At 42.7% G+C, this 26,523-nt stretch overlaps 1 protein-coding gene across 1 annotated transcript in view; it reads left to right on the top strand.

Moving 5' to 3' along the window:
* Positions 1-26,523, top strand: part of FUT10 (fucosyltransferase 10) — a 79,405-nt gene that overhangs the window by 9,068 nt on the left and 43,814 nt on the right. The window contains exon 3 of the mRNA XM_019466871.2: positions 4,465-4,753. Coding sequence (XP_019322416.2) covers positions 4,465-4,753 — 289 coding nt within the window. The remainder of the gene's footprint in view (positions 1-4,464; positions 4,754-26,523) is intronic.

Here is a 26,523-nt window from a genome sequence, read left to right as displayed (position 1 = left end):
TTGAACACCAGTTTTTAGTCTTCCGATTTATTTCATTTAGTCGGTGATTCTGAACTTCATTTGCTGGTTTCAAATTAGAGTAAAAATTACACCATGATAGGAAAAATATAGATACGAGCTCAGATATATTTTGGACCCGTTCAAGCACCAGCTATCCATTTTGAAATCCAAAGGACTTTTATTTTTTTTAAATTTTTTTAACATTTATTTATTTTTGAGGGACAGCATGAGTGGGGCAGGGGCAGAGAGGAGACACAGAATCCAAAGCAGGCTCCAGGCTCTGAGCTGTCAGCACAGAGCCCAATGCAGACTCAAACCCACAGACTATGAGATCGTAACCTGAGCCAAATTTGGATGCTGAATGGACTGAGCCACCCAGGCGCCCCAGAAATCCAAAGGACTTTTAAAGATGATTTGTGGACGTGAGCAGCTCAGGTGTGGGGCTGACGGAAAGAGAGGTGTTCTCTGGGCTTTTTCACTCTCGGTGATCTTCCTTCTTGATTAAGATTGAATGAGATTTGCGTATAAAAGCACTGGCAGACAGTCTGGTGCTGGACTCTACCACCTTCTACTGCCAGATTGGGACTCTGGTCAGAAGAAATACTTGCCTCCTTGCTTGTCTGTCCTGTGGGTGTCCAGGACCTCCCTGTGCAGGAGGAACTGGGGTTCTCTACTTCTTTCTGTGGATGTTATGAGAGCTTTCATCTTAATAGACAATTATTTTGGCACTTTTTTTCAGTTACAAGGGACGGCTGCGTCTAAGCTGAGAGCATTTGTTTTGATGTCAGAAGAAATAGCCATGTTTCTGGTATGGCTGTCGTTTCTAAGCTTCCAGAGTATGAGAGGTTGTATGATTACTGGAGCTGAACCCTTGTCTGGATCTTGATTTCAGTTTGCCACCAATTGTGTGGTTTGGGCTGTTTCCCTGTCCACATGGGTATATTAAATGCTTCAGTGTTAGGGGTGCCTGGGTGGCTCAGTCACTTAAGTGTCGGACTTCGGCCCAGGTCATGATCTTGCAGTTTGTGAGTTTGAGCCCCGCATTGGGCTCTGTGCTAACAGCTTGGAGCCTGGAGCCTGCTTCAGATTCTGTGTCTCCCTCTCTCTCTACCCCTCCCCCGCTGTCTCTTGCACTCTCTCAAAAATAAATAAACATTAAAAAAATTTAATAAAATAAATGCTTTAGTGTTCAGAGTTTCAGAGGTGCTATTTTTTCTTAAACACTGTGCACGAGAAGATATAATGCCCACACATTTAGGACCATTCTTATTTCTAGTGGTTTGTTGCCATGTAGGGAGGGTAAAAGAAGGATAAATTAAAAAAAAAAAAAATCATGCCAGGGCTGCCATCATAAAGTACTACAGACTGAGTGGCTTAAATAACAGAAATGTATTTTCTTACAATTCTGGAGGCCGAGAGTCCAAGATCAAGGTGTCAGCAAGCAGGGCTGTTTCTTCTGAGGTCTCTCTCCTCGGGACTGGTGGATGGCTGTCTTTTCCCTGTGTCTTCGCGTCGTCTGCCTTCTTCACCTTTATGTGTCCTAATGTCCTCTTTTTATGAGGATACCAGTCACACTTGATGGCCACCTGTTGGGTCCACCTAGATGACCTCCTGTTAACTTAATTACCTCTTTAAAGACCCTATCCCCTAACTCAGTCATATTCTGAGGTAATGGGAGTTAGGACGGCAGTGTATGAATTTGGGGGGCAGGTTACAGTTTAGCCCATGACAGATCTTATGACATAATTAATAAATAACGTAACCCTGAAAATGTCATGCTGATCTTCAGTTAAGCTAAAGTACCGTGGTCCCCTAGAGGAAATCGTTCATCTGAGACATTGTTTTCTACTCACACTTTACTGTATTTTGTATACAGTACATGTAAATTCTTTGGGTGTATATGTATCTTTAGTTTTTGAATTTTATTTACTTTTTGGTTGTATAATAATTCATGAATACGTTTGGAGTATTTTAAAACAAATCCAGGACTTCACATTATTTTACCTGGATTTACTTTAATATGATTCTCTAACAGATGGGAACTTTTAAAAGTATAGTATAACCAAATTATTGCCACACCCAACAAAGTTAGCAGTAACTAATCAGCACCACCCATATCCTAGGCCGTGTTAAGACTTTCCCAGTTATCTCAAAGAATTCTTTTATAATGGGTTGGTTAGAATCTGGAATACACGAATCCCATACATCACATTTAGCTGGTGTGTCTCCAATTGTGGGGTTTTGTTTTTTCTACTATGAAAGTTTCCTCTGTCCCACCTTCTATTCCGTGTCACGGGCTTTTGAAAATACTGTCTCATTGATCCTTTGGAATTTCCCAGATTTTAGATTTGGCTGATTTTACTCATAGTTTTATTTAATATATTTCTCTGTCCTTCATATGTCTTACCACTTAGTGGTGATGTCTGAGGCTTAATGTTTTTTTAAAAGCTATTTGGCAGAAAGGGGTGCCCAGGTGGCTCAGTCGGTTAAGTGTCCCACTTTGGCTTAGGTCATGACCTCGCGGTTGGCGAGTTCGAGCCCTGCGTTGGGCTCTCTGCTGTCAGCACAGAACCCACTTTGGATCCTCTGTCCCCCTCTCTGTCTGTGCCTCCCCGACTTGTGCTGTCTCTGTCTCTCTCAAAATAAATAAATAAACTTAAAAAAGAAAAGACAAACAACAACAACAAAAACTATTTGGCAGAAAAATCTCTCCCTAAAGCAATCCCTATTCTTTGGAAATGAACTTACACCTCACATAGTAGACATTGATCAGAAATGTAGAACAAAATTTGTCTTTGAAGTTTTATCCATGGCTTTCTAAAAGCTTCTTTTTAAAGTTGTTGGTTGTACATTTGCAGGGGGAAGGTCTGGTGAAGAGATACAGATTTTGTGGCTACAAGTCAACTCCACTCCATCAAGGTGCTGGGGAATAGCCACAACCTTAAGTTATCATGAAAATGCTGACAAAGTTGTTGGCGGGGGCTAGACTTTTCTTTAGTTTTTAGCGATCGTCTTACTGTCATAATGCTGACTTTGGTGTCACAAGTGATCCATGATTTTTTCAAGCCAGTATAATTTCTTACTTTTTTTGGAGTGCTACTTGGCTGTCACTCAGTGGTTTTTGACATTTTTTTTTTGGCCTTGGCCTCCCTCAGGGAATCCAGTGAATGTTACAGACCCTCACCAGCGAGCTGCAGACTCTATCATCAGGCCGTGGCCCTTTTCTGACACTAGGGCCGCAAGCAAGAAAGAAGGCACCACCTGGGCTGCTGAGAGTTGGGGCTGGGCCACACAGATGTCCGCTGTTGCTTGGTGAAGGAGTTAATACATAAAAGTGTGCCTTCCTTTTACTGATTGATTTGTTGCATAGTTCAACTGCTAATGTTTCAGTTATATGTGACACAGACCGATTCGTACTTTTATACTGCTTTCTCTAACACATTTTTTATAACACTGTATCAATATCTACCCTTAAAATTTGGTGATGAGGCAGCATTTTTGGAGAACAACTGCCTTCCTGTTTCCACTCTGTCCACCCTGCCCTCCAGATTCCTGTTGCTGATGTCCTAGCTATCCAGTGACCCACACTGTCCTGAAATCAATAAATAAACATAGTTTTACATGGAAGGGAGCCCAGGACTCACTATATACTTCACCTGATATCACAGTGGAAATTATTAGAAATGTAAGACCCGTGTTATTACTCCTTTAATTGTACCAAAAAGAAACTGATTGGTAATTTACAACTAATTTTCCCTAGAATGTTATCTCTAACAATAGCCAAGTAATAGCCCTGATTTTCATGGGTTTCATTAAGACATAAAACTATTAAAAAAAAAAGAGAGATAAAACTATTTCTGGATTCTATAGATGGCTGTGGAATAGAGAAATATGCCTGGCATGTGCTCAGTGGAGTTAAACATCCTTGTTGGTAGATAGTTCGGAGGCTTTGTCCACACCCTAATCTCTGGAACTTGTGGAAATGTAAATGTAAATGGTTTAAGGTGACACACTGAGATGAGATTATCCAGAATTATCAGTGTGAGCCCAGTGCAATTTCATGAGTCCTTAAAAGCTAAGAGTCTTCCCTGGTCAGACATAGATGTGACAATAGACTAAGAGTGAGAGGCAACATTGCTGGCTTTGAAGATGGAGAAGGGGCCACGAGTCAAGAATGGTGGTTAGCTCTAAAAGATAGGAAAGTAAGAAAATGGATTCTCTAGAGCTTCCAGAGAAGAATGTAGCCCTGCTGACACCTTGCTGTTAGCCTAGTGAGACCCAGGTCAGACTCCTCACCTCCAGAACTATGTAATCATAAATGTGTTCTTTTCAATTGTTGAGTTTGTGGTAATTTGTTAGAGCAGCAAAAGGAAACTAATGCAAGCCTCGGTCATCAAGATGAATGGGAGACATGTGAATGGAAATTAAACAATCTGACTCTGTGGTAATTGTCTTCTCTTTCAGGTAGTGGTTGAGCTGGGGAAACTTGAAAGGAAGAAGTTTAAAAATTCCAACGGGCAAGATGGACATGCAACGATGGAGGAGGAGCCTACACACCTCTATCCACTCCCTGGGAAAGAAGCCCTGAACTGGAAAAACAAATCAGAGACTGATAACTACCCCATCATGCTCTGGTGGTCCCCACTGACCGGGGAAACTGGAAGGCTAGGCCAGTGTGGAGCGGATGCGTGTTTCTTCACTATCAACCGGACCTACCTACATCATCACATGACCAAAGCATTCCTCTTCTATGGTAAGTGGGGCTTTTGCCTTTCTCCCTTTGCTTGCTGACATCCTGCTCCAAAGCTCGCTTCATTCTGCCCTCCCAAGGAAGACATGCGGAGCTCCCTTTGAAAACACTGTGACATGCCTGCTATCCTTTGCTTTTGGTCTGTGTAAGGCCCGAGCATTTAGCAAACACAGTAAATCAACAAGCTTGAACAACGTAAAAGTGGTTGACTGGCCACTTGGTAATTAGGGAGGAGAAGGGTATTTCCTCTCACCTTTTCCCAGTTGGATACCGTGCTTACTGAATTCCGTATTGAGGGAATTGGGTATTGATTCTATTGCTGATATCAATTCAGAATGTCACCTGTGATAATAGCCAAGAGGTTTTGATGACCATAACAGATGTTTAATGGGACATGAGCTAAGCACAGTGTTCTTTCTTTCATTAGTCAGATTAATCAGCAGTAAAAATAAAAGTATTTTTCAGCATCGGCTTTTAAGAGCAAGCTGGTATTTATCACTTCCTGAGGCTGATTATATGTCATGCTGCGACTGAGGGCAACCAAACCCAGGTAGGGGGAGTTAGCAAGATGCCAGTAGTAGCAGGAAATACAGAACCCCTGGGTGATGAGTGGTGGGGGCCTGGGGAACACAGGTGAGCAGATTCGGCCAAATGTAGGAAAGGTTGATCAGTTAGGAAGTCAGTGAAAGGAATTCTGCTTTAGAGTTCTGTAAATGTGGATATGTATTTGTGTGTGTGTGTGTGTGTGTGTGTGTGTGTGGTCTGGCTTTGGAGAGGCAGGACACAGACTGGGATGTAGAGCTGGGTCATTCTCAGTGTTCTGCCTAACAGCAACTGAAATACAGCAGAAAATAGGTTCAGCAGGAATCAGGTGGTATATTTGTCCCATATTAGGTCAGGGCCGCAGAGCAGTGGGCAGTAGTGACCTGGTGTAAGTCAGGAGTCAGGGAAGTTCTAGGTACTCACAAATCTGGATATAACAGAGTCCACATTCTTCCCAGACGCCTGCTGCTGTCCCCATTCACTTGCCTCCCCTCTCTGCTCCGCGAAGGGGCAAAGGGAATCGGTGCAGGTTTAAGGAGTGAGGGCTCTTTGCCTGGGGCCAGGCTGGTGGCTCCTTTGTCCTGAGGGAGAACAACCCCCTGGGTAGTGTCAGATACTCACTTTGAACATCATTTGACTACAGATCCCACTGAACGTGCAATGTAATACATGCACTTGTATCGTGCTCCCTTCTAAAATCCAAAGAATTCAGAATTCTGAAACCTGAAGCTGTGAGTTTGCATAAGGGATTATGGTCCTCTAATCGTGCTTTGAGATGGACAATTCAATGTATGAGTTTAATTTTCCAAATTTGAACAGAAGCTCCTAGAAATACTTCAGTTATACACAAAAATTATAGATAATATAATGGAGACTGATGTATTACTATATATCATAAGAAATAAAACATTACAAGGAAAATCAAAACCCTCTCTGAACCCTTCTCTGACCTCATTGCCCACTTCCTACCCCAGAGGGAATTATGATCCTGAAGTTGCTGTGTGTGTGTATGTGTGTGTATATATCATATGTACATATATGGTATTATTCTAAACGTTACGCAAATAGTGTGATATGTTAATTTTCTATCTTTTCCCTCTAACTTGCTTTTCCTCTTACATGGTTTTTGAGGTTTATTGATGTTGGATACTCAGAGCTCCAGGACATCCATTTTTTCACTGTTGTATAGTATTACATTGAATTTATATATATCACACTTCATGAATATATACATATATATCATACTACATGCCATTTTTCTCTTGTTGGACCTTTAGGTTATTTTAAAAACCTTACTTATGACGAACAGTGCTACAATAAACCATCCATGTACATGTGTGAGATTTCGTGGGGTTTACACCTAGCAGTGGAATGATTTGATGTGAATCTGTGTTTATTAGATACTGCCAGACCAATATCCCAAGTGGTTGTATCACAGTGGCTGTCTTTTAAACATTTACAACTTCTTTTTCCTTTTCTTTATTTTTAAATTTATTTTGAGAGAGAGAGCACGAGTAAGGTAGGAGCAGAGACAGAGGGGAGAGAGACAATCCCAAGCAGGTTCCATAGTGCAGAGCCCAATGCGGGGCTCGAACTCACAAACCACAGGCTCATGACCTGAGCAGGAACCAAGAGTCAGACGCTCAACTGACTGAGCCACCCAGGTGCCCCAAACATGTACAACTTCTTAACATGTTCGTGCACATAGACCTCCTGTATTTCCAAATAATGTGCTTAGATTGTCACCTCTTGACTTTTCAGTTTTATTTTACTTTTTTTATTTAAAAAAAATTTTTTTAATGTTTATTTATTTTTGAGAGAGAGAGAGCGAGTGAGTGAGCACGAGCGGGGGAGGGGCAGAGAGACAGGGAAACCCAGAATCGGAAGCAGGCTCCAGGCTCCGAGCTGTCAGCACAGAGCCCGACGCGGGGCTTGAACCCACGAACCGTGAGATCATGACCTGAGCCGAAGTCGGACATGCAACCAACTGAGCCACCCAGGCGCCCCTTGACTTTTCAGTTTTAGACAGGATAGATTGATTCTTACTATGGAAGATGAGTATTTAACTTTCCTTCTTCACCCCTGCTTTCCCCTCCTCTACTCAATTTCTCATCCCTGTAGCCCTCCCAAAAAGGTGTATTATTTTAGGTAAATTAGTATTCAGTGTTTACATCATTTTGTAGTCCCAGCAAGCCATGTCACATGCTTAGATGACGTTTCCTGCACAGTCTGTTTGCCCCGGAGTAGCATCAGATACTCTTAAGGAAACGTCTCCCAGAGATCCCTGACCTCCCTCAGTCTAGAGTGGTTGCCCTTTGTGCTGGGCACACAGGTGCTGTCCTGGCTCCCCGTTATCCTGGGGATTCTTTGTGCCTCACTCTTGCGTTGGCTTTCCTGTTTCTTTTATGCCCCATTTTTCTTTTTCTTTGTTAATATCTTAATTTCAGTGTGTTCTGAGAAAGGTGCATGGAAGATAAGCGTTCAGAGACTTTGTGTGTGTGAAAATTTGTTCATTTTACTTTCACCTTCATTGATGGTTTGGCTTAGCATAGAATTCTAGGGTGGAAATTCTTTTCTTTCTGAATCTGAAAAACAGTTTCCCCGTCTTCTAGCTTCAAGTGCTGTTGCTGAGGATCCACGGCTATTTTGATTCCCCACCCTTTGTATGTAGTATGTTTTCTCTTCCCCTCTGCCTTCTCTGGAAAAAATAGAGAATGTCCTCTTTTTCACCAGTTTGGAAATTTAGTAATGATGCTTTGGTTTGAGCCTGTTTCCTTTTATTGAGGTGGATACTAAAATGTCGGGTTACAGGAGCCTACACAGCAGTATTTAGCTTAGTGACTTTCCCAGGACTCACAGATCTACAGGTTTATACACTTAATTTTATCAGTATACCAAGACTCAGTTCTTCTCTCAGGGATGGACTTGCTTCCAACCAAATTCCCAGGAGACTGGTATGTCAACAAGAGTGCTTCTGGTTTGATTTTCATATCTCAGGTTTTGCTACTCTTCAGCTCCTAAAACCATCAGTGACTCTCCTTGAGTGCTAATATATGCCATTTTTATTACCCTGGCATTCAAGGCTCTGTAATCTGAATCCAACCTGTCTTCCAAACGTAACCACTGTGATTCTGTCAACTAAACACTATGTTTATAAATCAAACTGCAGGGGCGCCTGGGTGGTTCAGTTGGTTAAGCGTCCGGCTTCGGCTCAGGTCATGATGTCGCAGTTTGTGGGTTCAAGCCCCATGTCGGGCTTTGTGCTGACAACTCGGAGCCTGGAGCCTGCTTCGGATTCTGTGTCTCCCTCTCTCTCTGTCCCCTTCCCCTGCTTGTGCTCTGTCTCTCTCTCAAAAATAAATAAACTTAAAAAAAAAAAAAAAACTATACTGCAGTAGTCACCATTTTAGGCATAAGCCACAAATGTTCTTAACTTAGTGCCATTGTTTATTCCGTTTCTGAGTTATAGACTGTCCTTTCTATATTTGTCCTGTCACATAAGCTACTGATAACCTACCATTTGTTTGGCAATATGGATGAATAATGTAGTGTCTAATGTCACAGATTATTATCTTGAGACAAAGACATTACCCGGCTGTAACGCAGGGCTAATTGGTATATATACCAGAAGAGAAAGGTCAGTAAATCTTGTGGAATTTCAAAGAGGGGAGACAGAACATATGATTGGAGGGATCAGGAAAGGCTTCATAAGTTCTTTTGTATAAAACAGGAGGAATCTGATATGTTGAGAGATAATGGAATTGGATTGTGTTGAGATTGGAGGACATTTAGTATGTACTCCTTTAGTAGAAGAATGGCATGAATGAGAGCACGGAAGTGGAAAGTTACGGGAAGTATCTGAGCTACAGCAAAGCTATCACCTAGTTCTGGGTAAGAGAGAGAGAGAGATTGAATGATATACAGGGACCAGAACGTGAAGAACCTTGAATGTTGGCTTCAGATTTTGCATCAGAGTGGAGAACGGTATCAGGGAGCCACCGAGAATTGAATGGCTTTTTAAAACCAACTCAAATATCACACCCGTTGTGAACCGTTCCTGATTCCCTTCCATCAGATGCAGCCTCTGCTATATGCCAGGCACAATACCAATCATGAGGAATAAAGACAAGTATAGTAACTATGGCATTTGGTTTTCTTCTGTGTGATCTTCCCTTCCTTCATACTGTATAAAGTCTTTGTTGATAGGGCCACATCGACTCATCTTTGTACACCTCCACCCCTCTGTTTACCACCTTGCATGTGGGAGGTGCTCAGGAAATAGTCATAGAGACCTTGAGCACAGAAGACGTGAGAGTCTAACCTTATCTTTATCAGGGTGAGAAGACCGAGGCTCAGGAAGGTTAGGGACGTGCCAGGATTACACTGGGGTTGGCGGCAGAGTGGGGCGGAGAGCCAAGGTGCCCTGATACCTGATCCACGGCTCTTTGGCCTGCACCGTGTTTGAATGCACACTCATGAGTATAATTAAACCTGGATATGTGGATTTTGGAATTGCTTAAGATGTCCAGTTTTTAACGGAGTGAATTAGAAATTCAGTTCGTTCAGAAGGTCTGTTGAGCAAAATCGAACAAAGACAACACATTTGTCTGTCTGAGGGCTCCAAATCCTAATTAAGTAGGTCATTTACAACTGCACCTGGGACTCTGGTGTGGCAGAATTGAAAAAGAAAAGGCAGGGACGATGATTCAGGTGCCAAAAGCTGACCTAATTTAGTGAAATGGAAACTCAGAGGATTATATAACCTCGAAGCTATTGTAAACCAGGATATTTTTGAGTTTGCTTGTTTCCTCTGTAGCCTACTTTCTTTTCTTCTTCCTAGATATGAGTCATTTACTTCATATGAATACAGTGAATACTGTGTCTGTTTTGAGCCATTTGAGAAATGTAAGGTTTCAGCTACATTAACAATTCTCTGAAACAAAAAATTAAGGGGTCACAAGGGAATAAATTATTTTTTAACCCCAAAGTCCAAGAGTTACGGTAGTCTTAGAAACTGTCACCATAGTGATTTCAAAACACAACGCAAAACACAGCTCTGTTTTTCGACAGTTCTCTTGAAAGGTGTCTCTCGTGAAGGAAGAGGACGCTTGACGAGAATTGGAGGTCCTTAGAGCAGGGAACTGCTTATGTTTTAGGTGAGCTTCTAAATGGAAGTTTTAGTAAACACAGGTACGTGGGGAGAAAGAAAACAAGGAGGCTCCTGAAATATTTTCCTTCCTCAGGAATATGGGTATCAGCACCCCTTGATGAAGGCTGGAGGCTGTGAAGAGGAAGGACATCAGATTTGCTCTCCTCCAAGCACAGCTACAGTGCAGGTCTCCAGGACCGAGTGCTAAGTGCCTGCTGGGAGTTCCAGTACCTCTACCCTAGGTGCAGGCTCCTTGTTCCCCTGACCACCTTCTTTATTTTTTTAAAGTTTATTTATTTATTTTGAGAGAGAGAGAGAGAGAGAGAGGGAGGGAGAAAGAGAGAGAGAAAGAGAATCCCAAGCAGGGCTCCATACCATCAGCACAGAGCCCAATGCGAGGCTCCAACTTACAAACTGTGAGATTGATCATGACTTGAGCCGAAATCCAGAGTCAAACGCTTAGCTGACTCAGCCCCCCAGCCCCCCCCCCCCCGCCCTTCTTGAATGTGATCTCATTTCCTTCTCAAAACAGCCTGGTAGGTAGGAATCCTATCTATTTTGATGAAGAGGGAAGTAAAGTACAGAGTGGAAAGGCTTGTTGTCCATTACTTACGTGGGTGGTAGGAGCCAGAACTTTCTCTTCATGGAAAAGCAGGAGATGATAGAGTCCAAATTATATTTTCAACCTCAGAGAAGACTTAGGAGTAAAGGAATAATCAGAAGTGGGTAGTATCATTCCGGAAGACTTGTTCAAGACCTGGAGTTAAAAGGGAGGTTTTTAGCAGAGGAGAATGTGGAGAGCCCCACACAGGGAAGTATCATGAGCAAAGCAACAGGAATCGTCATTCTAGTTCACTCTGCGCCCAACATGGTAACGAACAAGGGGTTCTGGTATTAAAAAGGTCTCCTGAGTGAGAAGGTGTTTCTATTGTAGGCCATCTACACGTTACCAGTTCTCAGAGTGTTGTAATGAAATATATTTAGAACAAATGACAGCAAATACAGTAGATGCTTTCTTGGTTTTAAAAGACACTTTGGTGGGGCGCCTGGGTGGCTCAGTCGGTTAAGCATCCGACTTCGGCTCAGGTCATGATCCTGTGGTTCATGGGTTCGAGCCCCGTGTCAGGCTCTGTGCTGTCAGCTCAGAGCCTGGAGCCTGCTTCAGATTCTGTGTCTCTCTCTCTTTCTACCCCTTTTCTCTGCTTATGCTCTGCCTCTCTCAAAAATAAATATTAAAAAAAAAAAATTATAAAAGACACTTTGGGATTTTTCAGTGTCTTAGTGTGATTACGTATAATTTAAAAGAGAGGGGTGTAGGAGTGGGGGCCCCGCTCTTGAGAAAAGGCCTTTTGAGTCAGTCCTCATCTGTCACCAAGCATTAGTCAGACTTTAATGAATGGTGATCAAATATTCCAAATGGAGACTTGTGCTTATACTAAAAAAGTGATTTATTAGGGTGTTATCTTCACAATTACAGGAGTACTGCTGTTCATTATTCAGGGTATCTCTGCCCAGTAATCAAGTTTGCCAGAACATGGAATGAGAATCGTAAGGTTGCTTGGTGAGCTTAGAATTACGGGAAACATTTTAATTGGCTTCCTCTGTCCCTAACAGAGAGTAGTAATGATCACTGCCATTATCGATGCCCACTCTGTGCCAGACACCAGATACTCTCCATGTATTCTCTTATTTGAAATCATCATGCCCTGGGGCGCCTGGGTGGCTCAGTCGGTTAAGCGTCTGACTTCAGTTCAGGTCATGATCTCACAGTACTTGAGTTTGAGCCCTGCATCGGGCTCTGTGCTGACAGCTCAGAGCCTGGAGCCTGCTTCAGATTCTGTGTCTCCCTCTCTCTCTGACCCTCACCTGTTCATGCTCTGTCTGTCTGTCTGTCTCTCTCTCTCACAAATAAATAAACATTAAAAAAAAAATTTAAATCATCATGCCCTGCATCGAGCTCCATGCTGACAGCGTGGAGCCCGCTTGGGATTCTCTCTCCTTCTCTCTCTACGCCTTCCCTGCTTGCACTCTCCCTCTCTCTCTCTTTCTCTCTCAAAAATAACAAATAAGTAAACTTAAAATAAAATAATATCATCATATCACTGTGTAGTACCCTAGCTATTATTACCATTTTAGAGATGAGAAAACAGGCTCAGAGCACTTAAGTGACTTGCTCAAGGTCACACAGATAGAAAGTGCCTGATCACGTACCCGAACCTGAATATCTGATTCTACAACTCAGACTCTGTTTGTTAATGTTTTACCACACTGTGTACATCCTGTCAACACCACAAAAGCAGACATGCCAGATACAGCATCTTTCTTCTCCAGAAACGCTGGATCCTCAGCGAATCTGGTTACCATTCATTTCCATTTTCCATCTCTTCATGCAAACGTTCACTCTTTTGTCAATGTTTCATTTGTCCATTCATTCATTCATTTATTCATGTTTTCATGGCCTGTACAGTGAACAAGCATGAGCTATCGAATGAGATAAACACATTCTTTATGTTTTTCTGAGCTCTTTAGAACCTTATTCAGGGGGTTAATTTTCCCCATCCCCTAACTGGAGATCTAGCAGATCTCCAGCTCTTAGGAAATGGACAATTTTTGTTTAAGTTTATTTATTTATTTTGAGAGAACACACGTAAGCAGGGGAAGGGCAGAGAGGAGACACAGAATCCCAAACAGGCTTCACACCGTCAGCGCAGAGCCCGATGTGAGACTCGAACTCATGAACTATGAGACCATGATCTGAGCCAAGATCAAGAGTCGAATGCTTAACTGACTGAGCCGCCCAGGCGCCCCAGGAAGTGGACAGTTTTATGGTCATTTTAAGTTGTATGTGCAGTTTCAAGCTTAGTAAGTGGCTCGTTCAGTCCCGTGAAGAAGCCCATCCCGACTCTGAACCAGCGTCGTGTAGCATCTTGCTGCTTTCCCCAGCTTGGACCTCTTTCATGCTGCAAGCCGGGCACCCTGCTAAAGGCACCTGTGTTCTTTCTGCTCTCTATGCTCTGCTTGTTCCCTCTGCCTCCATCACCAGCTGCTTTCCAGAGCCTGGTAGAGCGGCAGTGAGGAGACAGAAGAGAATTAAGGAGATGGGACATTTCTTACTTGACTGTGTGGCTTCACGTCTCCTGAACTTGGCAGGTGGTTAGAGCTGGTGTCCTTGAGCGGGCTGGGTAGATGATAAAGTATACTTCTTCTATCCTGGGGCATTTTCATGGCATTTGGAATTTCCCCGCTGGACTTCTACAGTTTCCTTTCTCAGGAAGCTGCATCTCTGCCCTGGGAAGTCAGCTTTTCAGCCCCTGTGGAACACATCCAGCTTCTCTTTGCTGAGCTCTCTTTGTCCGCCGCAGGGCTCTAGTAGGAAAACTCAAGACTCCCCACCTGCTCCCCACATCTGTCTTGACTAGCTCCTAGCTCTGGGATCACAGGCACACAGCCCTCCAGTCATATAGGCAGGTTACTCCCCCTCACCCTCTAGATTTTTCTAGCAAGATGGGTTGGGGGAGCCCAGCCCTGGCCCACAGTCCTCCTGTGCCTCCATGGGCTCTAAGTTGCAAGAACATACTACATATTTCAGAGGAGTTCCCCAGGTAGCCCTGTGGAAGCAGGGGGTTCAGAGCAGGGCTCATAGAAGAGTTTCCTTAGAAACTCTTCAACAGTGTCCTCACAGGCTCTGCTCTCTCATCCCTCTCAGTATTCTTGACCTTGTTGTGGAATCCAAGAATCACAGAACAGGTTCTCCTTCATGCCGTGCATAAATTCGGAGAGTGGGGACAACTATGTGTTCTGTCTCACAATTACTTTGAATCTTGGTATATGTCCTATTGGTTTCTATTCCAACATCAAGTTATACAGGGTTTCTGTAGAGAACAATCCCTTTCCAGGCCCCTTGCCGTGTGCTGGAGAAGCCCAGAAAACAAATTCAGTTGAGCATGATTATATCACATTTGTTGTGATAGCCTCCATAATTCCCTTATGTGGCTCTCTCTGACTTCATGAGTGACACATCCATGAACCGTGCTCAGGGCTAGAGATTTCTGCTCATCTCATCCCTTATGTGTTGGTTCTTAGTAATTTTTGTCTCTAGACAAAAATTTTGACCTGCTCTTGGGCCCCATGCATTGAATCAGTAGGTAATTGTTGCTAATAGCATGCCAGATTAAGACTTATTTGGGAGATTGGAAAGAAATGGACTTAATTTCTTTCCAAAGAAATTGGAAGTGGGCAGTAATGAAGTTGAACATGAAAAGAAGCTCATAATAACCAGGTGATAGATTGTGTGTTATGTACAAGATGTGTATACATATGTATATGTGTTTATATTTATCTGCCTCTCTCTCTCTCTCTCTCTCTCTCTATATATATATATATATATATATATTTGCCATAATTAAACCTTATTTTATTTGATTCATTTTTTAAAATGTTTATTTATTTTGAGAGAGAGAAAGAGAGACCAAACATGAGTAGGGGAGGAGCAGAGAGAGAGGGAGAGAAGACAATTCCAAACAGGCCCCATGCTGTCCACATGGAGCCCAACGTGGGGCTCGAACTCACGAACCATGAGATCATGACCCGAGCTGAAATCAAGAGTCAGACACTTAACCAACTGAGCCACCCAGGCGCCCCAAACCTCTTATTGTAGATAGATATTTTACTTTTACTTCAATAATTACTTGTGAGATACTTCACAGAGGATAAAGCCAGTCCCAGAGCTCTGCCCAGACCCCCCAGGGACGTCTCATCTCGTTACTACTCCAGATCCTTAGCGTGTGGCCTCTGAGACTGCCCGGCTCTGCCATGCTCGGTTCTTGAGGCTCACTGTGCTCACCCCTCTGTACCCTGAGCTGCTTCCCCCACACAAGAGAAGCCTTTCCAGCTTCTGAATCTCTCACTTATGCTTTCTCTCCCTGGGATGTGCTCCCCTGGCTCATTCCTTCCCACCAGTCAGGTCTCTGCGAGCGATGCTTCCTCAGAGACACCTCTTTCCCCACCTTCTTTCTGAGGTAGTGCTCTCTCCGACACCACTCTCCAATGGCATAAAGTCTTGCCTGGCTTTATTTTCTGTTCGTGGCACCCATTACCCCTAAAATTCTCCTATTCACTTGGGGCCGGTTATCTGTGGTCTCCCCACGTTAGAATCTAAGTATGGGAAGACCAAGAACTTTGTTTTGTTCACTGCTGTCATCCCACGATGAAGAACAGTGCCTGGCGCCTGGTGGGCTTTAGGAAACATTGTTGAATGAATAAGTGAAACCAGCCTGATCCTCACGTAGAGATGGGGAGGAAACGAGGACACTGGTATTTTTACCTTCACTGGGTCTTGAGATGTTATATAACCTACCCACGTTGTACCTGGCATTCTTTTTGAATGAGTTCGTTTGACCCTATGATTAACACCCTGTTTTATTTAAATTCTGTTTTATCAAATTTTTTTCCTGTGCATGATTGAATTAAACTTTCTGGTACAAGGCTTAGTTCAAAAAAACAGTAGAATCTGCCCTCATTTTCTAGTCCCTCAAAGCAATCACTTTTGACTCTTTTAGCTATTTTCTTAGTAACATGTCACTTCCTAATTTTGTAATTAAGAGGATGAACATTACCCTGGCTGCCTGCAGATGTGGACACACAGCACAGATGCCACACGCTGGATGCTGCAGAAAGTTGGCATGGTCACCTGGGGGACAGTTGTGTTGTAACTTGTATCATATCAGTTGGGTGTGATTGATTCTTGCTTTAACTAGAGCAGATCTGGCGGTCAGGATTCGTAACAAGAGAATAGCTGTCATGAGAACAGAGGCATTCAGTCTTCATAATGCCCAGCATGCACGTGTCAAGGTCATTTGTTGGAAAGTGAAAAAGCCAAACTCTTGGCCCTTTCAGCGGGAGTTGTGACAGTTTTGTTGATCGTTCATGTAGTATAAAGTGTGGGTCATTCTTTAAACTTGTGTCAAATTCGTTTCCATCTCTAGACAGGGTCTTCAAGTGATGCTGGAATGGTGGAGAACCAAGCCCAAGTCCTCTGCCACTTAAATTTCTGAAACTTGAGAGTTTATGACCTTATTTATTTTGCTGTAGATGAGTGGTTCCCAAACCCAGCTCACCCTGAGGTCGTGGTGACCTATGGTGACCTCAAACAGAGTCCTAACGGCCTGGGCCCCCCTTCAACATCCTCAGAATCTCTTGTGTGGAAGGCTCAAAATCTGCCAGGTATCTGTCAGTTTGTCCATGCGGGAGATTGACTTAATAGGCATTTTTTAGGGCTTTTGGGACGTGTGGGAGGAATTGGCCAGAGATGTGAAAACAAGACAAAAGAAAAATTTTCAAGAAAGAAAATGTAATGATAACACACTGGTTTGGCTCGGCAGCAAATAATATTTGTGCCTGTAATAATGAAAGCACTGGCTACACACTTAAAAATGGATGAAGAGTCACAGGGGAGGTGGGTGGGGGGTGGGTGGGATAGGTGATGAGGATTGAGGAGGGCACTTGTGCTGAGCACTGGCTGGTATATGGAAGTGTTGAGTCACTATATTGTACACCTGAAACTAATACTACACCGTGTATTAACTACCTGGAATTTGGATAAAAACTTAAAAGAAGAAAAGAAAAAAATGGATGAGGAGGGAAGACGAATGTGTGGGGGAAGGGCGACCTGGGCAAGTTCAATCTACACCTTCCATAGCGGCAAGACGGTAGGTATCATCCAAAACTGAAAAATCAAGGAATAGCCTATTAAGTGTGTTATTTAGATATTTTTGAAGCGTGAATACAGAAGAAACACCTGAAAGAATTGGAGTGGTGACTTCTGGCATGCGGGAAGGGGAATGAGCATGGGGCAGTCTGGTATTAATGGCCTGATAAAACGATTCACTTTTAAAGCTATGTGCGGGTATTAATTTGGTATAAATAAAATTTAATTAACAAAGATATTTTGTCTTGGGAGATAGTTAAGCACAAGGACAGTGAGAACAGTTATTAATAAATTATCCAATTCCTAGGCTTTTCTGCTTTTATCAGGATACCTTTGGGAAGAGTGTTAATTATGTAAAGACACTAATATTTCTTCTAGCTAACATACTCATTTCCTTCCATGAAAAAATTGCATATTAATATTACTCGATTTTCAGTCTCTCCACATAAAATGATGAATCAACTGAATTTTGCTAGATTTAATTTGGTGTAACGACAAAGGCTTTGGGGAGCCTCATAATGGTTAGTTTTAAGGGCTGTTCAGGCAGGGCGGGAAACCTCTTTGCCTGCTTTCTGACTTAGCCTCTCTCTTCTTTTTTAACCCTCTCTGTTCTTTGATAGCGTGTGGTAATATAAAGATGAAAGGAAGAGCAAAATGGCTAAAAATCTGAAAGCGTGTCTCAGGTTAACCTTAAAAATCTGGAAGGAAGCACAGAAGTAACCAGTGCCAGAAGTCAAGCACTTTTCCTTCTTACTGGCATGAGGCGCGGGACAGATTTTATTATTGCAGCTTGAGCAAATTTGGGCCAATGGGTTGGTTGGCACCCAGACAAGCTGGCAGCTCCCTGTCTTCCAGAGCAGACAGCCGCAGTGCTCATAGGCACCCAAGTGAAACCATTTTGCTTCCACCGATGTGTTCTCTTTGCTCTTTAAAAAAAACAAAGCAAAACAAAAACAACTTAAACTGAAGAGAGTATGGTAGACCCTTTGTTTTCACACATTTTGATCTACCCCATCTAGATAGTTCTAGGGTGCAGACTGAGTGTCCCGGACTTTGAGAGATGGGACGGTAGGGAGAGTCACACGCCCGCCGGACAGGAACAGCCAGGGTCCATCTCTCAGCCGGCTTCGTATTATGTATTTGTTGCATATGCTGGAAATCTCTTGAAATAGCAACAAGACTCTGGCACGCTAACTAGTTATGTGACTCCCCCCCTCCCCCCCAGCAACAACAACAACAAAGAAACCTTAAAAACTTTTGTATTAGTGACAAAGTAACCTCTCTGAAGGAGGTAAACTACTAGTGCTGACAATGAAACAATTGTAACGAAGGCAAAACGAAGGCAAAGCAAAGCGTTTTATGAAACAGAGGTTATTAGGCAGAAGATAGCTATTTAAGATCAAAGAGTAGAACACTGGACTAACCTTACAGTCTGGATCTATGTGAAATAGTCCACATAGCTCCATGTTCTGAGGACATTGTGTGCTACTGTATTTGTGTCTTGGGAGAATTTGGAAATGTCTCAGGATGTATGGCTTGCTGATGTCAGGGTCTGCTCCTCATTCATTTATACAACTGGCATCTAAGAAACATTTATTATATGCATTGCCCTGTGCTGGGTGCTGGGGTTATAGTGGTAAATACAGCAGGCTCTGCCCTCTAGAGCTTACAAAATATCTAAGTCAGGTGCTACCAGCTAGGCATGAGCATTTTGGGTTTGGAGTAATTGGGGAGGCTCTATGAGCGTGAGACTTGAAAGATAGGAGGAGACAGACCTATGTATGATTTAGAGGGGATTAATTCCATGTCGAGGGAGCAGCTGATGCATAGGACAGTGGGAAGGAGTTTGATAGGAAGGAGGGTCAGGAAGAAGGTTGTTGCGGCAGGAAAACCAGGGGTGTGAGGGTAGAGTGTAGGAGATGAGATTTGAGTGGCCGGCAGGGGCCTGGTGGTAAAGGGCTCCATAGGACAGGGTGAGAGGTCTGGTTGTATTCTAAGTGCGATGGGAAAGTATTTAAACAGGGTTGCTGTGATCTGAGTTTTGTTTTGCTTTTTTCTGATTTATGTTTTTGCAAAGATCCCTGATGGCTTCTCCATGGAGAATGGATTGGAACGTGAAGGTGGAAGCAAGACAGTTTCCATTAAAGAAATGCAAATGATGCTACTTTGGATCAGGGTAGGAGGTAGTGGAGAAAGACAGGGGTGGGTTTGAGATGTGATTTGAAGATGGAATGGATGTCTTGGTGTCTTCGTGGTGTCTATTTTCGTATACGCACGTCCAAAGAGAAAAATTAACTGTGCTTGTTCATTGAACTCCTTGGCCTTTCAGACACTTAGTTCAACCTCATGGTATCCACTTAACTTACCACGACTGTGATGCATAAAAAACGCAAATGCGGCTATTCATTTCCCCTCTGATGGGTAAAAACAATCGGTCATAAATTATTGATCACTAAATATTTTGCTTCCACGGGCACATAAATATTTAATCCTTAAAGTTATTGACATCTGCATATTTTACTTTCCTGAGTGCAGACATCTAACCTTGATATCCGTAGCATTGGTAACTATATTTTTTAGTTGCATGTGAAGAGCCGTGATTAAAAGTATGCAACCGGTAGTCCTATAATTCGCTGCCAAAACATTAACATTTGTTTACTGCTGAAGCCATTGGCATCTAGTCAGAAAATCTAGGGGAGAAACATCCAGTCTCATTTATATGGTCATTCTCCACTCTACCCCCTGCCCCCAGCCCCCTAGAGTCTTTTGAATCACCTGGAAAAATTAAAAGAAAAATACAGAATTTTGTTTCTTATTCCATACCAAATCAACATCTCTGGAAATGAGGTCTAGGAATCTGTGTTCTTTATCAAACTTCCCAAGAAATAATGGTGTGGCTAGTCTTGGGAGTGAGGGGTATTGGGAATAGCTCCTAGATGGTCTCTTATGTGGCTTCTGCCCCTAATGTTTTATGTCTTAATATAAAATCTCTAAGTTCTATCATGGGAATTTATAGATGGATCTTTGGTTTTATATCCTGTTATTGCTTGTGTGTATGCCTATGATTTATTTCATGCTTAGTCTTTGGTAACAGAATATCCAATTATAACGTTATGCCTTTGGGAAAATAAAATCCTCTTTAAGACATCTGCCTTGTGACAGTTTCCAAGAATGTCTCATGTTGAAATTAGAAAACTGTTTGTAATTGGATGTGTGAATTTTGATGATTATTTCACAGGAATTATGCAGTTAGGGCATTTTTTCAGCCACATGGGCACAGTTTGGTCTTCCAGGGGCATTAGTTGTTGGACTAATACAGCATCTGGTGATGTCTGAAAGTGTCAGAACCAGAGACCTCCGCTTAGAGCAAGGTTCTTATTACTTAGCTGATGCCGAGCAAAAGCATGGATCCGAGAGGGGTGAGACAGAAATTCTTCCTCTACTGTCTCCACCCAGCAGCACTTGTACCCAGAATGCACATTCCCTGGGAGGGGAGGGGGATGTACATGTTGTCATAAAACTGTACAAGTGTTGAGGCTGAAGGGGGTTTCCGGGTTCCTTAATTCCGCTGTCTGCTGCAGTGCGCACGTTCCTAGACTCCTTTAAAACAGTCCCATTAGATTCCCCTGTGGCCAATGACTGTAAAGCTCTTGGTTTTTCAGGGACCGGAGTCTTTGAACCATGATCAGTTGGGGTGGCCCATATTTCTCTTTATTCTCAAGTTTTTCTTGTTTTATTCTCAAGTTATTCTCTTTATTCTCTAGTTTTTATTTTCATCCATGCCATCGAGCAGTCTGTAGGCTTGTTAGCTACATCGTGCCATAGTTTGAAGAGAAGGAACATATTCACACTCTCATTTCCCAGGTAGCCTATTTTCAACGTCTCGATTCAGTTTTCCAAATATTCCCTGGTTGGGTCACCAGTATACGGAAAGGAATTGAAAGCATAGAGATGAAATGAGCCTTTTTGCTTTCCGTGGCAACCACTTTACCTCTGCTTTTGCTCATCCTATATAACTTTGATCCTTTTAGTGAATGCTCTGTCTTCATATTGACTGAGGGTAGCAGGACACCGTGCTGCTCACACAAGCGGGTGATTTTGTCTGGTCGCAGTCAGTATATGAAATGGTGGCTGGTAATTGTGGTGGTGAGGTAGGGGGTGGTGAGTTTTGGGACATGGGAAAGATTTGCTCAGCTTACATATGGAAATATGGACTGGGTTATTTTTTTTTTTTATTTTAATTAAGGTCAAGTGTTTTCCACCCTTGTTCCCTGTACTCATAGCTCCTGTCCCTTATTTTCTAGCCAACATTTTTGTTGTTGTCATCCCCTCCTCCTCCTCAACTGCTTTGTACATTTCTGTTATGAGTTGGACAAAGTATGTATCTACTTGGTAACACCCATAATGCTCTACTTTATATCACGTCATTTCTTGGAAGAAAGAAGCTGAAAGTTGTTGTATACTAGCAAACTATTCTGAAATACTCTGACAGAAAGAACTTCTCTTGTTATGCACAAAGGCAGGTCTAATATTATACATTTCCATGCTTTGCAGAAATAATTGTGGCCTGATTTTGGCAGGGAGAGCCACAACCGTAATCAAACTGTCTACTCCCAAATTGCTTGAGAAACTATGGTGTAATGGAAAACCCTGGAGGCAGGCGGTCAGTGAGAGCAGAGCTGACTAGTTAGATGTGTGACATTAGCACTGTTTCTGAACCTCATTAAGTTTCTTTCCTCATTCGTAGTATGAGGATAATTCCAATTTCTGTAGAGTGTTTATGAAGTTTTAAGATAATTCATGTAAAGTGCAAAACATAGCCTGAGGCATAGTCAATGCTTAATAATGATGACAGTTATTAATATAACCTGAGTATAATGATTACTTTCTAACGTTCTTTTATTATCCTTTTAATGTCCATAGGATCTGTGGTGATGTCCCCTTTTTCATTTCTGACAAATAATTTGTATCTTCTGTCTCTCTTTTTCTTAGCCTACCTAGAGGCTTATTGATTTTACTGATCTTTTCAAAGAACCAGCTTCCGTTCCATTGATTTTTCTGTATTAACTTCCTGTTTTCAAGTTCATTGATTTCTGCACTAGTTTTTATTATTTCTTTGCTTCTGCTTATTATGGGTTTAACTTGCTCTTTTTGTAGTTTCCTAAAGTGGAGACTAATGTTACTGATTTTAGGTTTTTCTTCTTTTTGAATATATGCATTTAATGCTATAAATTTACCTCTAAGCACTGCTTTGTCTGTATCCCACAAATTTTGATACGTTGTGTTTTCATTTTTATGCAGTTGAAAACTTAAAATTTCTCTTGAAGTTTTTCTTTGATGTGTTACTTAGAAGTGTGATGTTAACCTCCACGTATTTGGAGATGTCCTCTCTGTTTTTGATTCCTAGTTTAATTTCATTGTGGTCTTAGAGAAGGTATTGTATGATTTCTACTTTTTAATCTTTTGCTAGGGTGTGTTTTATGGCCAGAGTGTGGTCTATCTTGATGAATGTTCCATGTGAGCTTGAGAAGAGTGTATTCTGCTGGTGGGTTGGATGCAGTCGGGCACAGATGTCAATGATATCCAGTTGGTAGATGGTGTTTTTCAGTTCAAGTATGTCTGCTCATTTTCTGCCGGCCAGATATGTCCATTTCCAATAGAAGTGTGTTGAAGTCTCCAACTACAATAGTGGACTCATCCTCTCCTCCTAGCAGGTCTATCAGTTGTTACCTTGTGTAGTTTGACAGTTTGACAGTCTTTTGATAAGTGCCTACATGTTTAGGATTGCTATCATGTTTTTGTTTTGTTTTTTGGTTTTTAGTTAAAAAAATTTTTTTAATGTCTATTTATTTTTGAGAGACAGAGAGATAGAGCATGGGCTAGCGAGGGGCAGAGATAGAGGGAGACACAGAATCCGAAGCAGGCTCCAGGCTCTGAGCTGTCAGCACAGAGTCTGATGCAGGCCTCGAACTCACAAACCGTGAGATCATGACCTGAGCTGAAGTTGTTGGACGCTTAACCGACTGAGCCACCCAGGCGCCCCAGGATTGCTATTATGTTTATATTCAAATGAGCTAATGTAAAGTTAAGGAGCAATGATAATAGGATTAAAATAGACTTAAAAGTAGACTAACAGAGATGGTTTTTGGGTAGAGGAGATTTCTTTCCTTTTTGAGTAGGCTACTGTCTTCCTCACTGGTCCAAGGGCTCCATCTACTTTGGGGGAGAGTAGGACTGTTACAGAAGAAAAGCTTGACGTTTGTATTTAAGACATTCATAATAGGATATTTCCTGTAAGATAATAACAGCTTTCTAAAGTCAGACGGTTCTCTGGAGGGGATTTTCTACATTTCTTTGGTTCCCACTTTAACGTAAGGGAAACTAAGACTAGAATACTTAGCTTGTAGATTTCTTCTTCCTCTCCAGAAGCTACTCCATCCAGTTGTGACAGCATGGTCAAAGGCCTTGCTTCTCCAGATGGTAGAAGGAAGGGGAAGAATCCTTGCACTTTCTAGCCCTTGGTGTTGTGGGGCAGGAACAAGGAGGAAGAAGAAAAGGAAGGTAGGTGCCAGTGTTTTGTATTTGCCCTTGTCAATCCCAAATCCTGCCTTTGGGTCACATGTTGAAGTGGTGACTTTAGAAATATCTCCATAAGTTGAGGAAAACACAAAGACAGGTGGGTCCTGAGCTAAAAACGTGGGGTCCAGCATAGTTAAGTGGTCAGACTGGTGTGGCCCAGCATGGGGCTTCTGGTTTGTTCTCCAAAGCCTGTGTGCTCTCGTGTTGGATGTCTGCTTAGTGAGAGGGTGCGGAATATTTGCTGGCCAAGGGGAGAGGTGAGCCCCTGTCCAGGTTCTGGCAGAGGGTGTGAACAGAGCACTCTGCTTTGCCCAGGACAGCCCCGCAGCATCAGTGTCCTCTCCAGTTAATGCCCTCTGCCACTCTTACAAGTGTCCTGGTTGTACCGGGAATGATGTGATCATCCTCAGAAAGGTGTACGTACTCCCGTGAGCAGTGAGTGGGGCTGATCCTTCAACAGAGCACCCCCAGCCCTGGCAGGGCCCCTTGAGGACCAGATCACACATGACATCAGGTGCCAGCCTCAGCTGCAGAAGCCACAGGATGTCCCCCCCTGAGATCAGAGAAGTCGGAGGGCACCGCACAGTTCCAGAACCTCTTTCCCACTGTCACACATGGTCATGGAAGAGAGGTAGAGAGGGAGGTAGGCTTAGGGAAACTGTACAGACATTTTTACCTAGAGAGAATGAATAGCATCTAGGAGGACTGTTTGGAGGTTTTGCATCAGATTGGGTTGAATCTATTGTTTTCCCTTTGTGCCCTGTTGATGGAGACTGATGAGAAATACTGGATCAGTTAGTTACACAGAAGATACATTTCATTTCCCATGAAACGTCTGAATTGCACTTATGTGAGCAAATTTTGCATCCCTGTCATCGAACAATTAATTGCCTTGTTCTGCAGCTTTTTGCATCTTTGTGGGGCTTTCTTTTCTAAGGTCTCTCAAGCTGCTGAGACAAGATCACTGTAAGCCTCACAGTTAGGGGTCCAAACTTTTCTAAAGGTAATTAGCGCCAAAATGGAATAGACACAGCCCCCCTTTTTCATGGTGTCGCATTTTCCTGCTCATTCAGTACTGGCCACAGAAGTAGGCAGTCCTTCCTGTGTGGTTGGGGTTCACCTTACATCTGCAGTCCCTGTAAGTGACCTTCAGGGACACACTGTAGTGTTTATAATTGGGAAATGCTTAGAGGTCGTGTGTTTTTTCCTTTAAACTTTTTTTTTCTTCAATATATGAAGTTTATTGTCAAATTGGTTTCCATACAACACCCAGTGCTCATCCCAAAAGGTGCCCTCCTCAATACCCATCACCCACCCTCCCCTCCCTCCCACCCCCATCAACCCTCAGTTTGTTCTCAGTTTTTAACAGTCTCTTGTGCTTTAGCTCTCTTCCACTCTAACCTCTTTTTTTTTTTTCCTTCCCCTCCCCCATGGGTTTCTGTTAAGTTTCTCAGGATCCACATAAGAGTGAAAACATATGGTATCTGTCTTTCTTAGTATGGCTTATTTCACTTAGCATCACACTCTCCAGTTCCATCCACGTTGCTACAAAAGGCCATATTTCGTTCTTTCTCATTGCCACGTAGTACTCCATTGTGTATATAAACCACAATTTCTTTATCCATTCATCAGTTGATGGACATTTAGGCTCTTTCCATAATTTGGCTATTGTTGAGAGTGCTGCTATAAACATTGGGGTACAAGTGCCCCTATGCATCAGTACTCCTGTATCCCTTGGGTAAATTCCTAGCAGTGCTATTGCTGGGTCATAGGGTAGGTCTATTTTTAATTTTCTGAGGAACCTCCACACTGTTTTCCAGAGTGGCTGCACCAATTTGCATTCCCACCAACAGTGCAAGAGGGTTCCCGTTTCTCCACATCCTCTCCAGCATCTATAGTCTCCTGATTTGTTCATTTTGGCCACTCTGACTGGCATGAGGTGATATCTGAGTGTGGTTTTGATTTGTATTTCCCTGATGAGGAGCGACGTTGAGCATCTTTTCATGTGCCTGTTGGCCATCTGGATGTCTTCTTTAGAGAAGTGTCTATTCATGTTTCCTTTAAACTTTTAAATTGATGTATGATATTTGTGAATTTCACTAATTGTAAGCCATAGTTTTAAGGCTATTGATTAGTTTTATGGATCAATAAATTCCTTTTTTTTTTAACTTTTTAAAGTTTATCTATTTTGAGAGAGATCACAAGCAGGGGAGGCACAGAGAGAGAGAGGGAGAGAGAGAATCCTAAGCCAGCTTTGCAGGGTCAGCACAGAGCCTGATGTAGGGCTTGAACTCATGAAACTGAGATCATGACCTGAGCTGAAATCAAGAGTCAGATGCTTAACCAACTGAGCCACCCAGGCTCCCCTGAATCAGTACATTTCTATGAAGGGTTTTTCTTAACGACCTCCTTCTGCCTTGGACAACAGGGTGGGTTAGGGCAGTCTCTGCCACTCCCTGACCTGTTCATCTGCTTATAGGAAGCCAGAATGTGACTAGGATTAATTCAGAACTCACAGAGTTGCATTTAATTTCATAAAATCCAGTAAGGTGAATTAAAAAAAAAATTTTTTTTTTTAGTTTATTTCTTTGTTTTGAGAGAGAGAGCACGAGCTTGAGCCGGGAAAGGGTAAAGAGAGAGGGAGAGAAAGAATCCCAAGCAGGCTCCACATGATCAGCTCAGAGCCTGATGTGGGGCTCGAACCCACGAACTGTGAGATCATGACCTGAGCCTAAACCAAGCGTTGGACACTTAGCCGACTGAGCCACCCAGGCGCCCCCAGTAAGGTGAATTTGA

Source organism: Panthera pardus, unplaced genomic scaffold (assembly GCF_024362965.1).
Source record: "Panthera pardus isolate Hobbes unplaced genomic scaffold, ASM2436296v1 HiC_scaffold_13, whole genome shotgun sequence".
Lineage (NCBI taxonomy): Eukaryota > Metazoa > Chordata > Mammalia > Carnivora > Felidae > Panthera > Panthera pardus.
The sequence above is the reverse complement of the archived record's forward strand: the minus strand, read 5'-3'. Positions and strand labels throughout refer to the sequence as shown.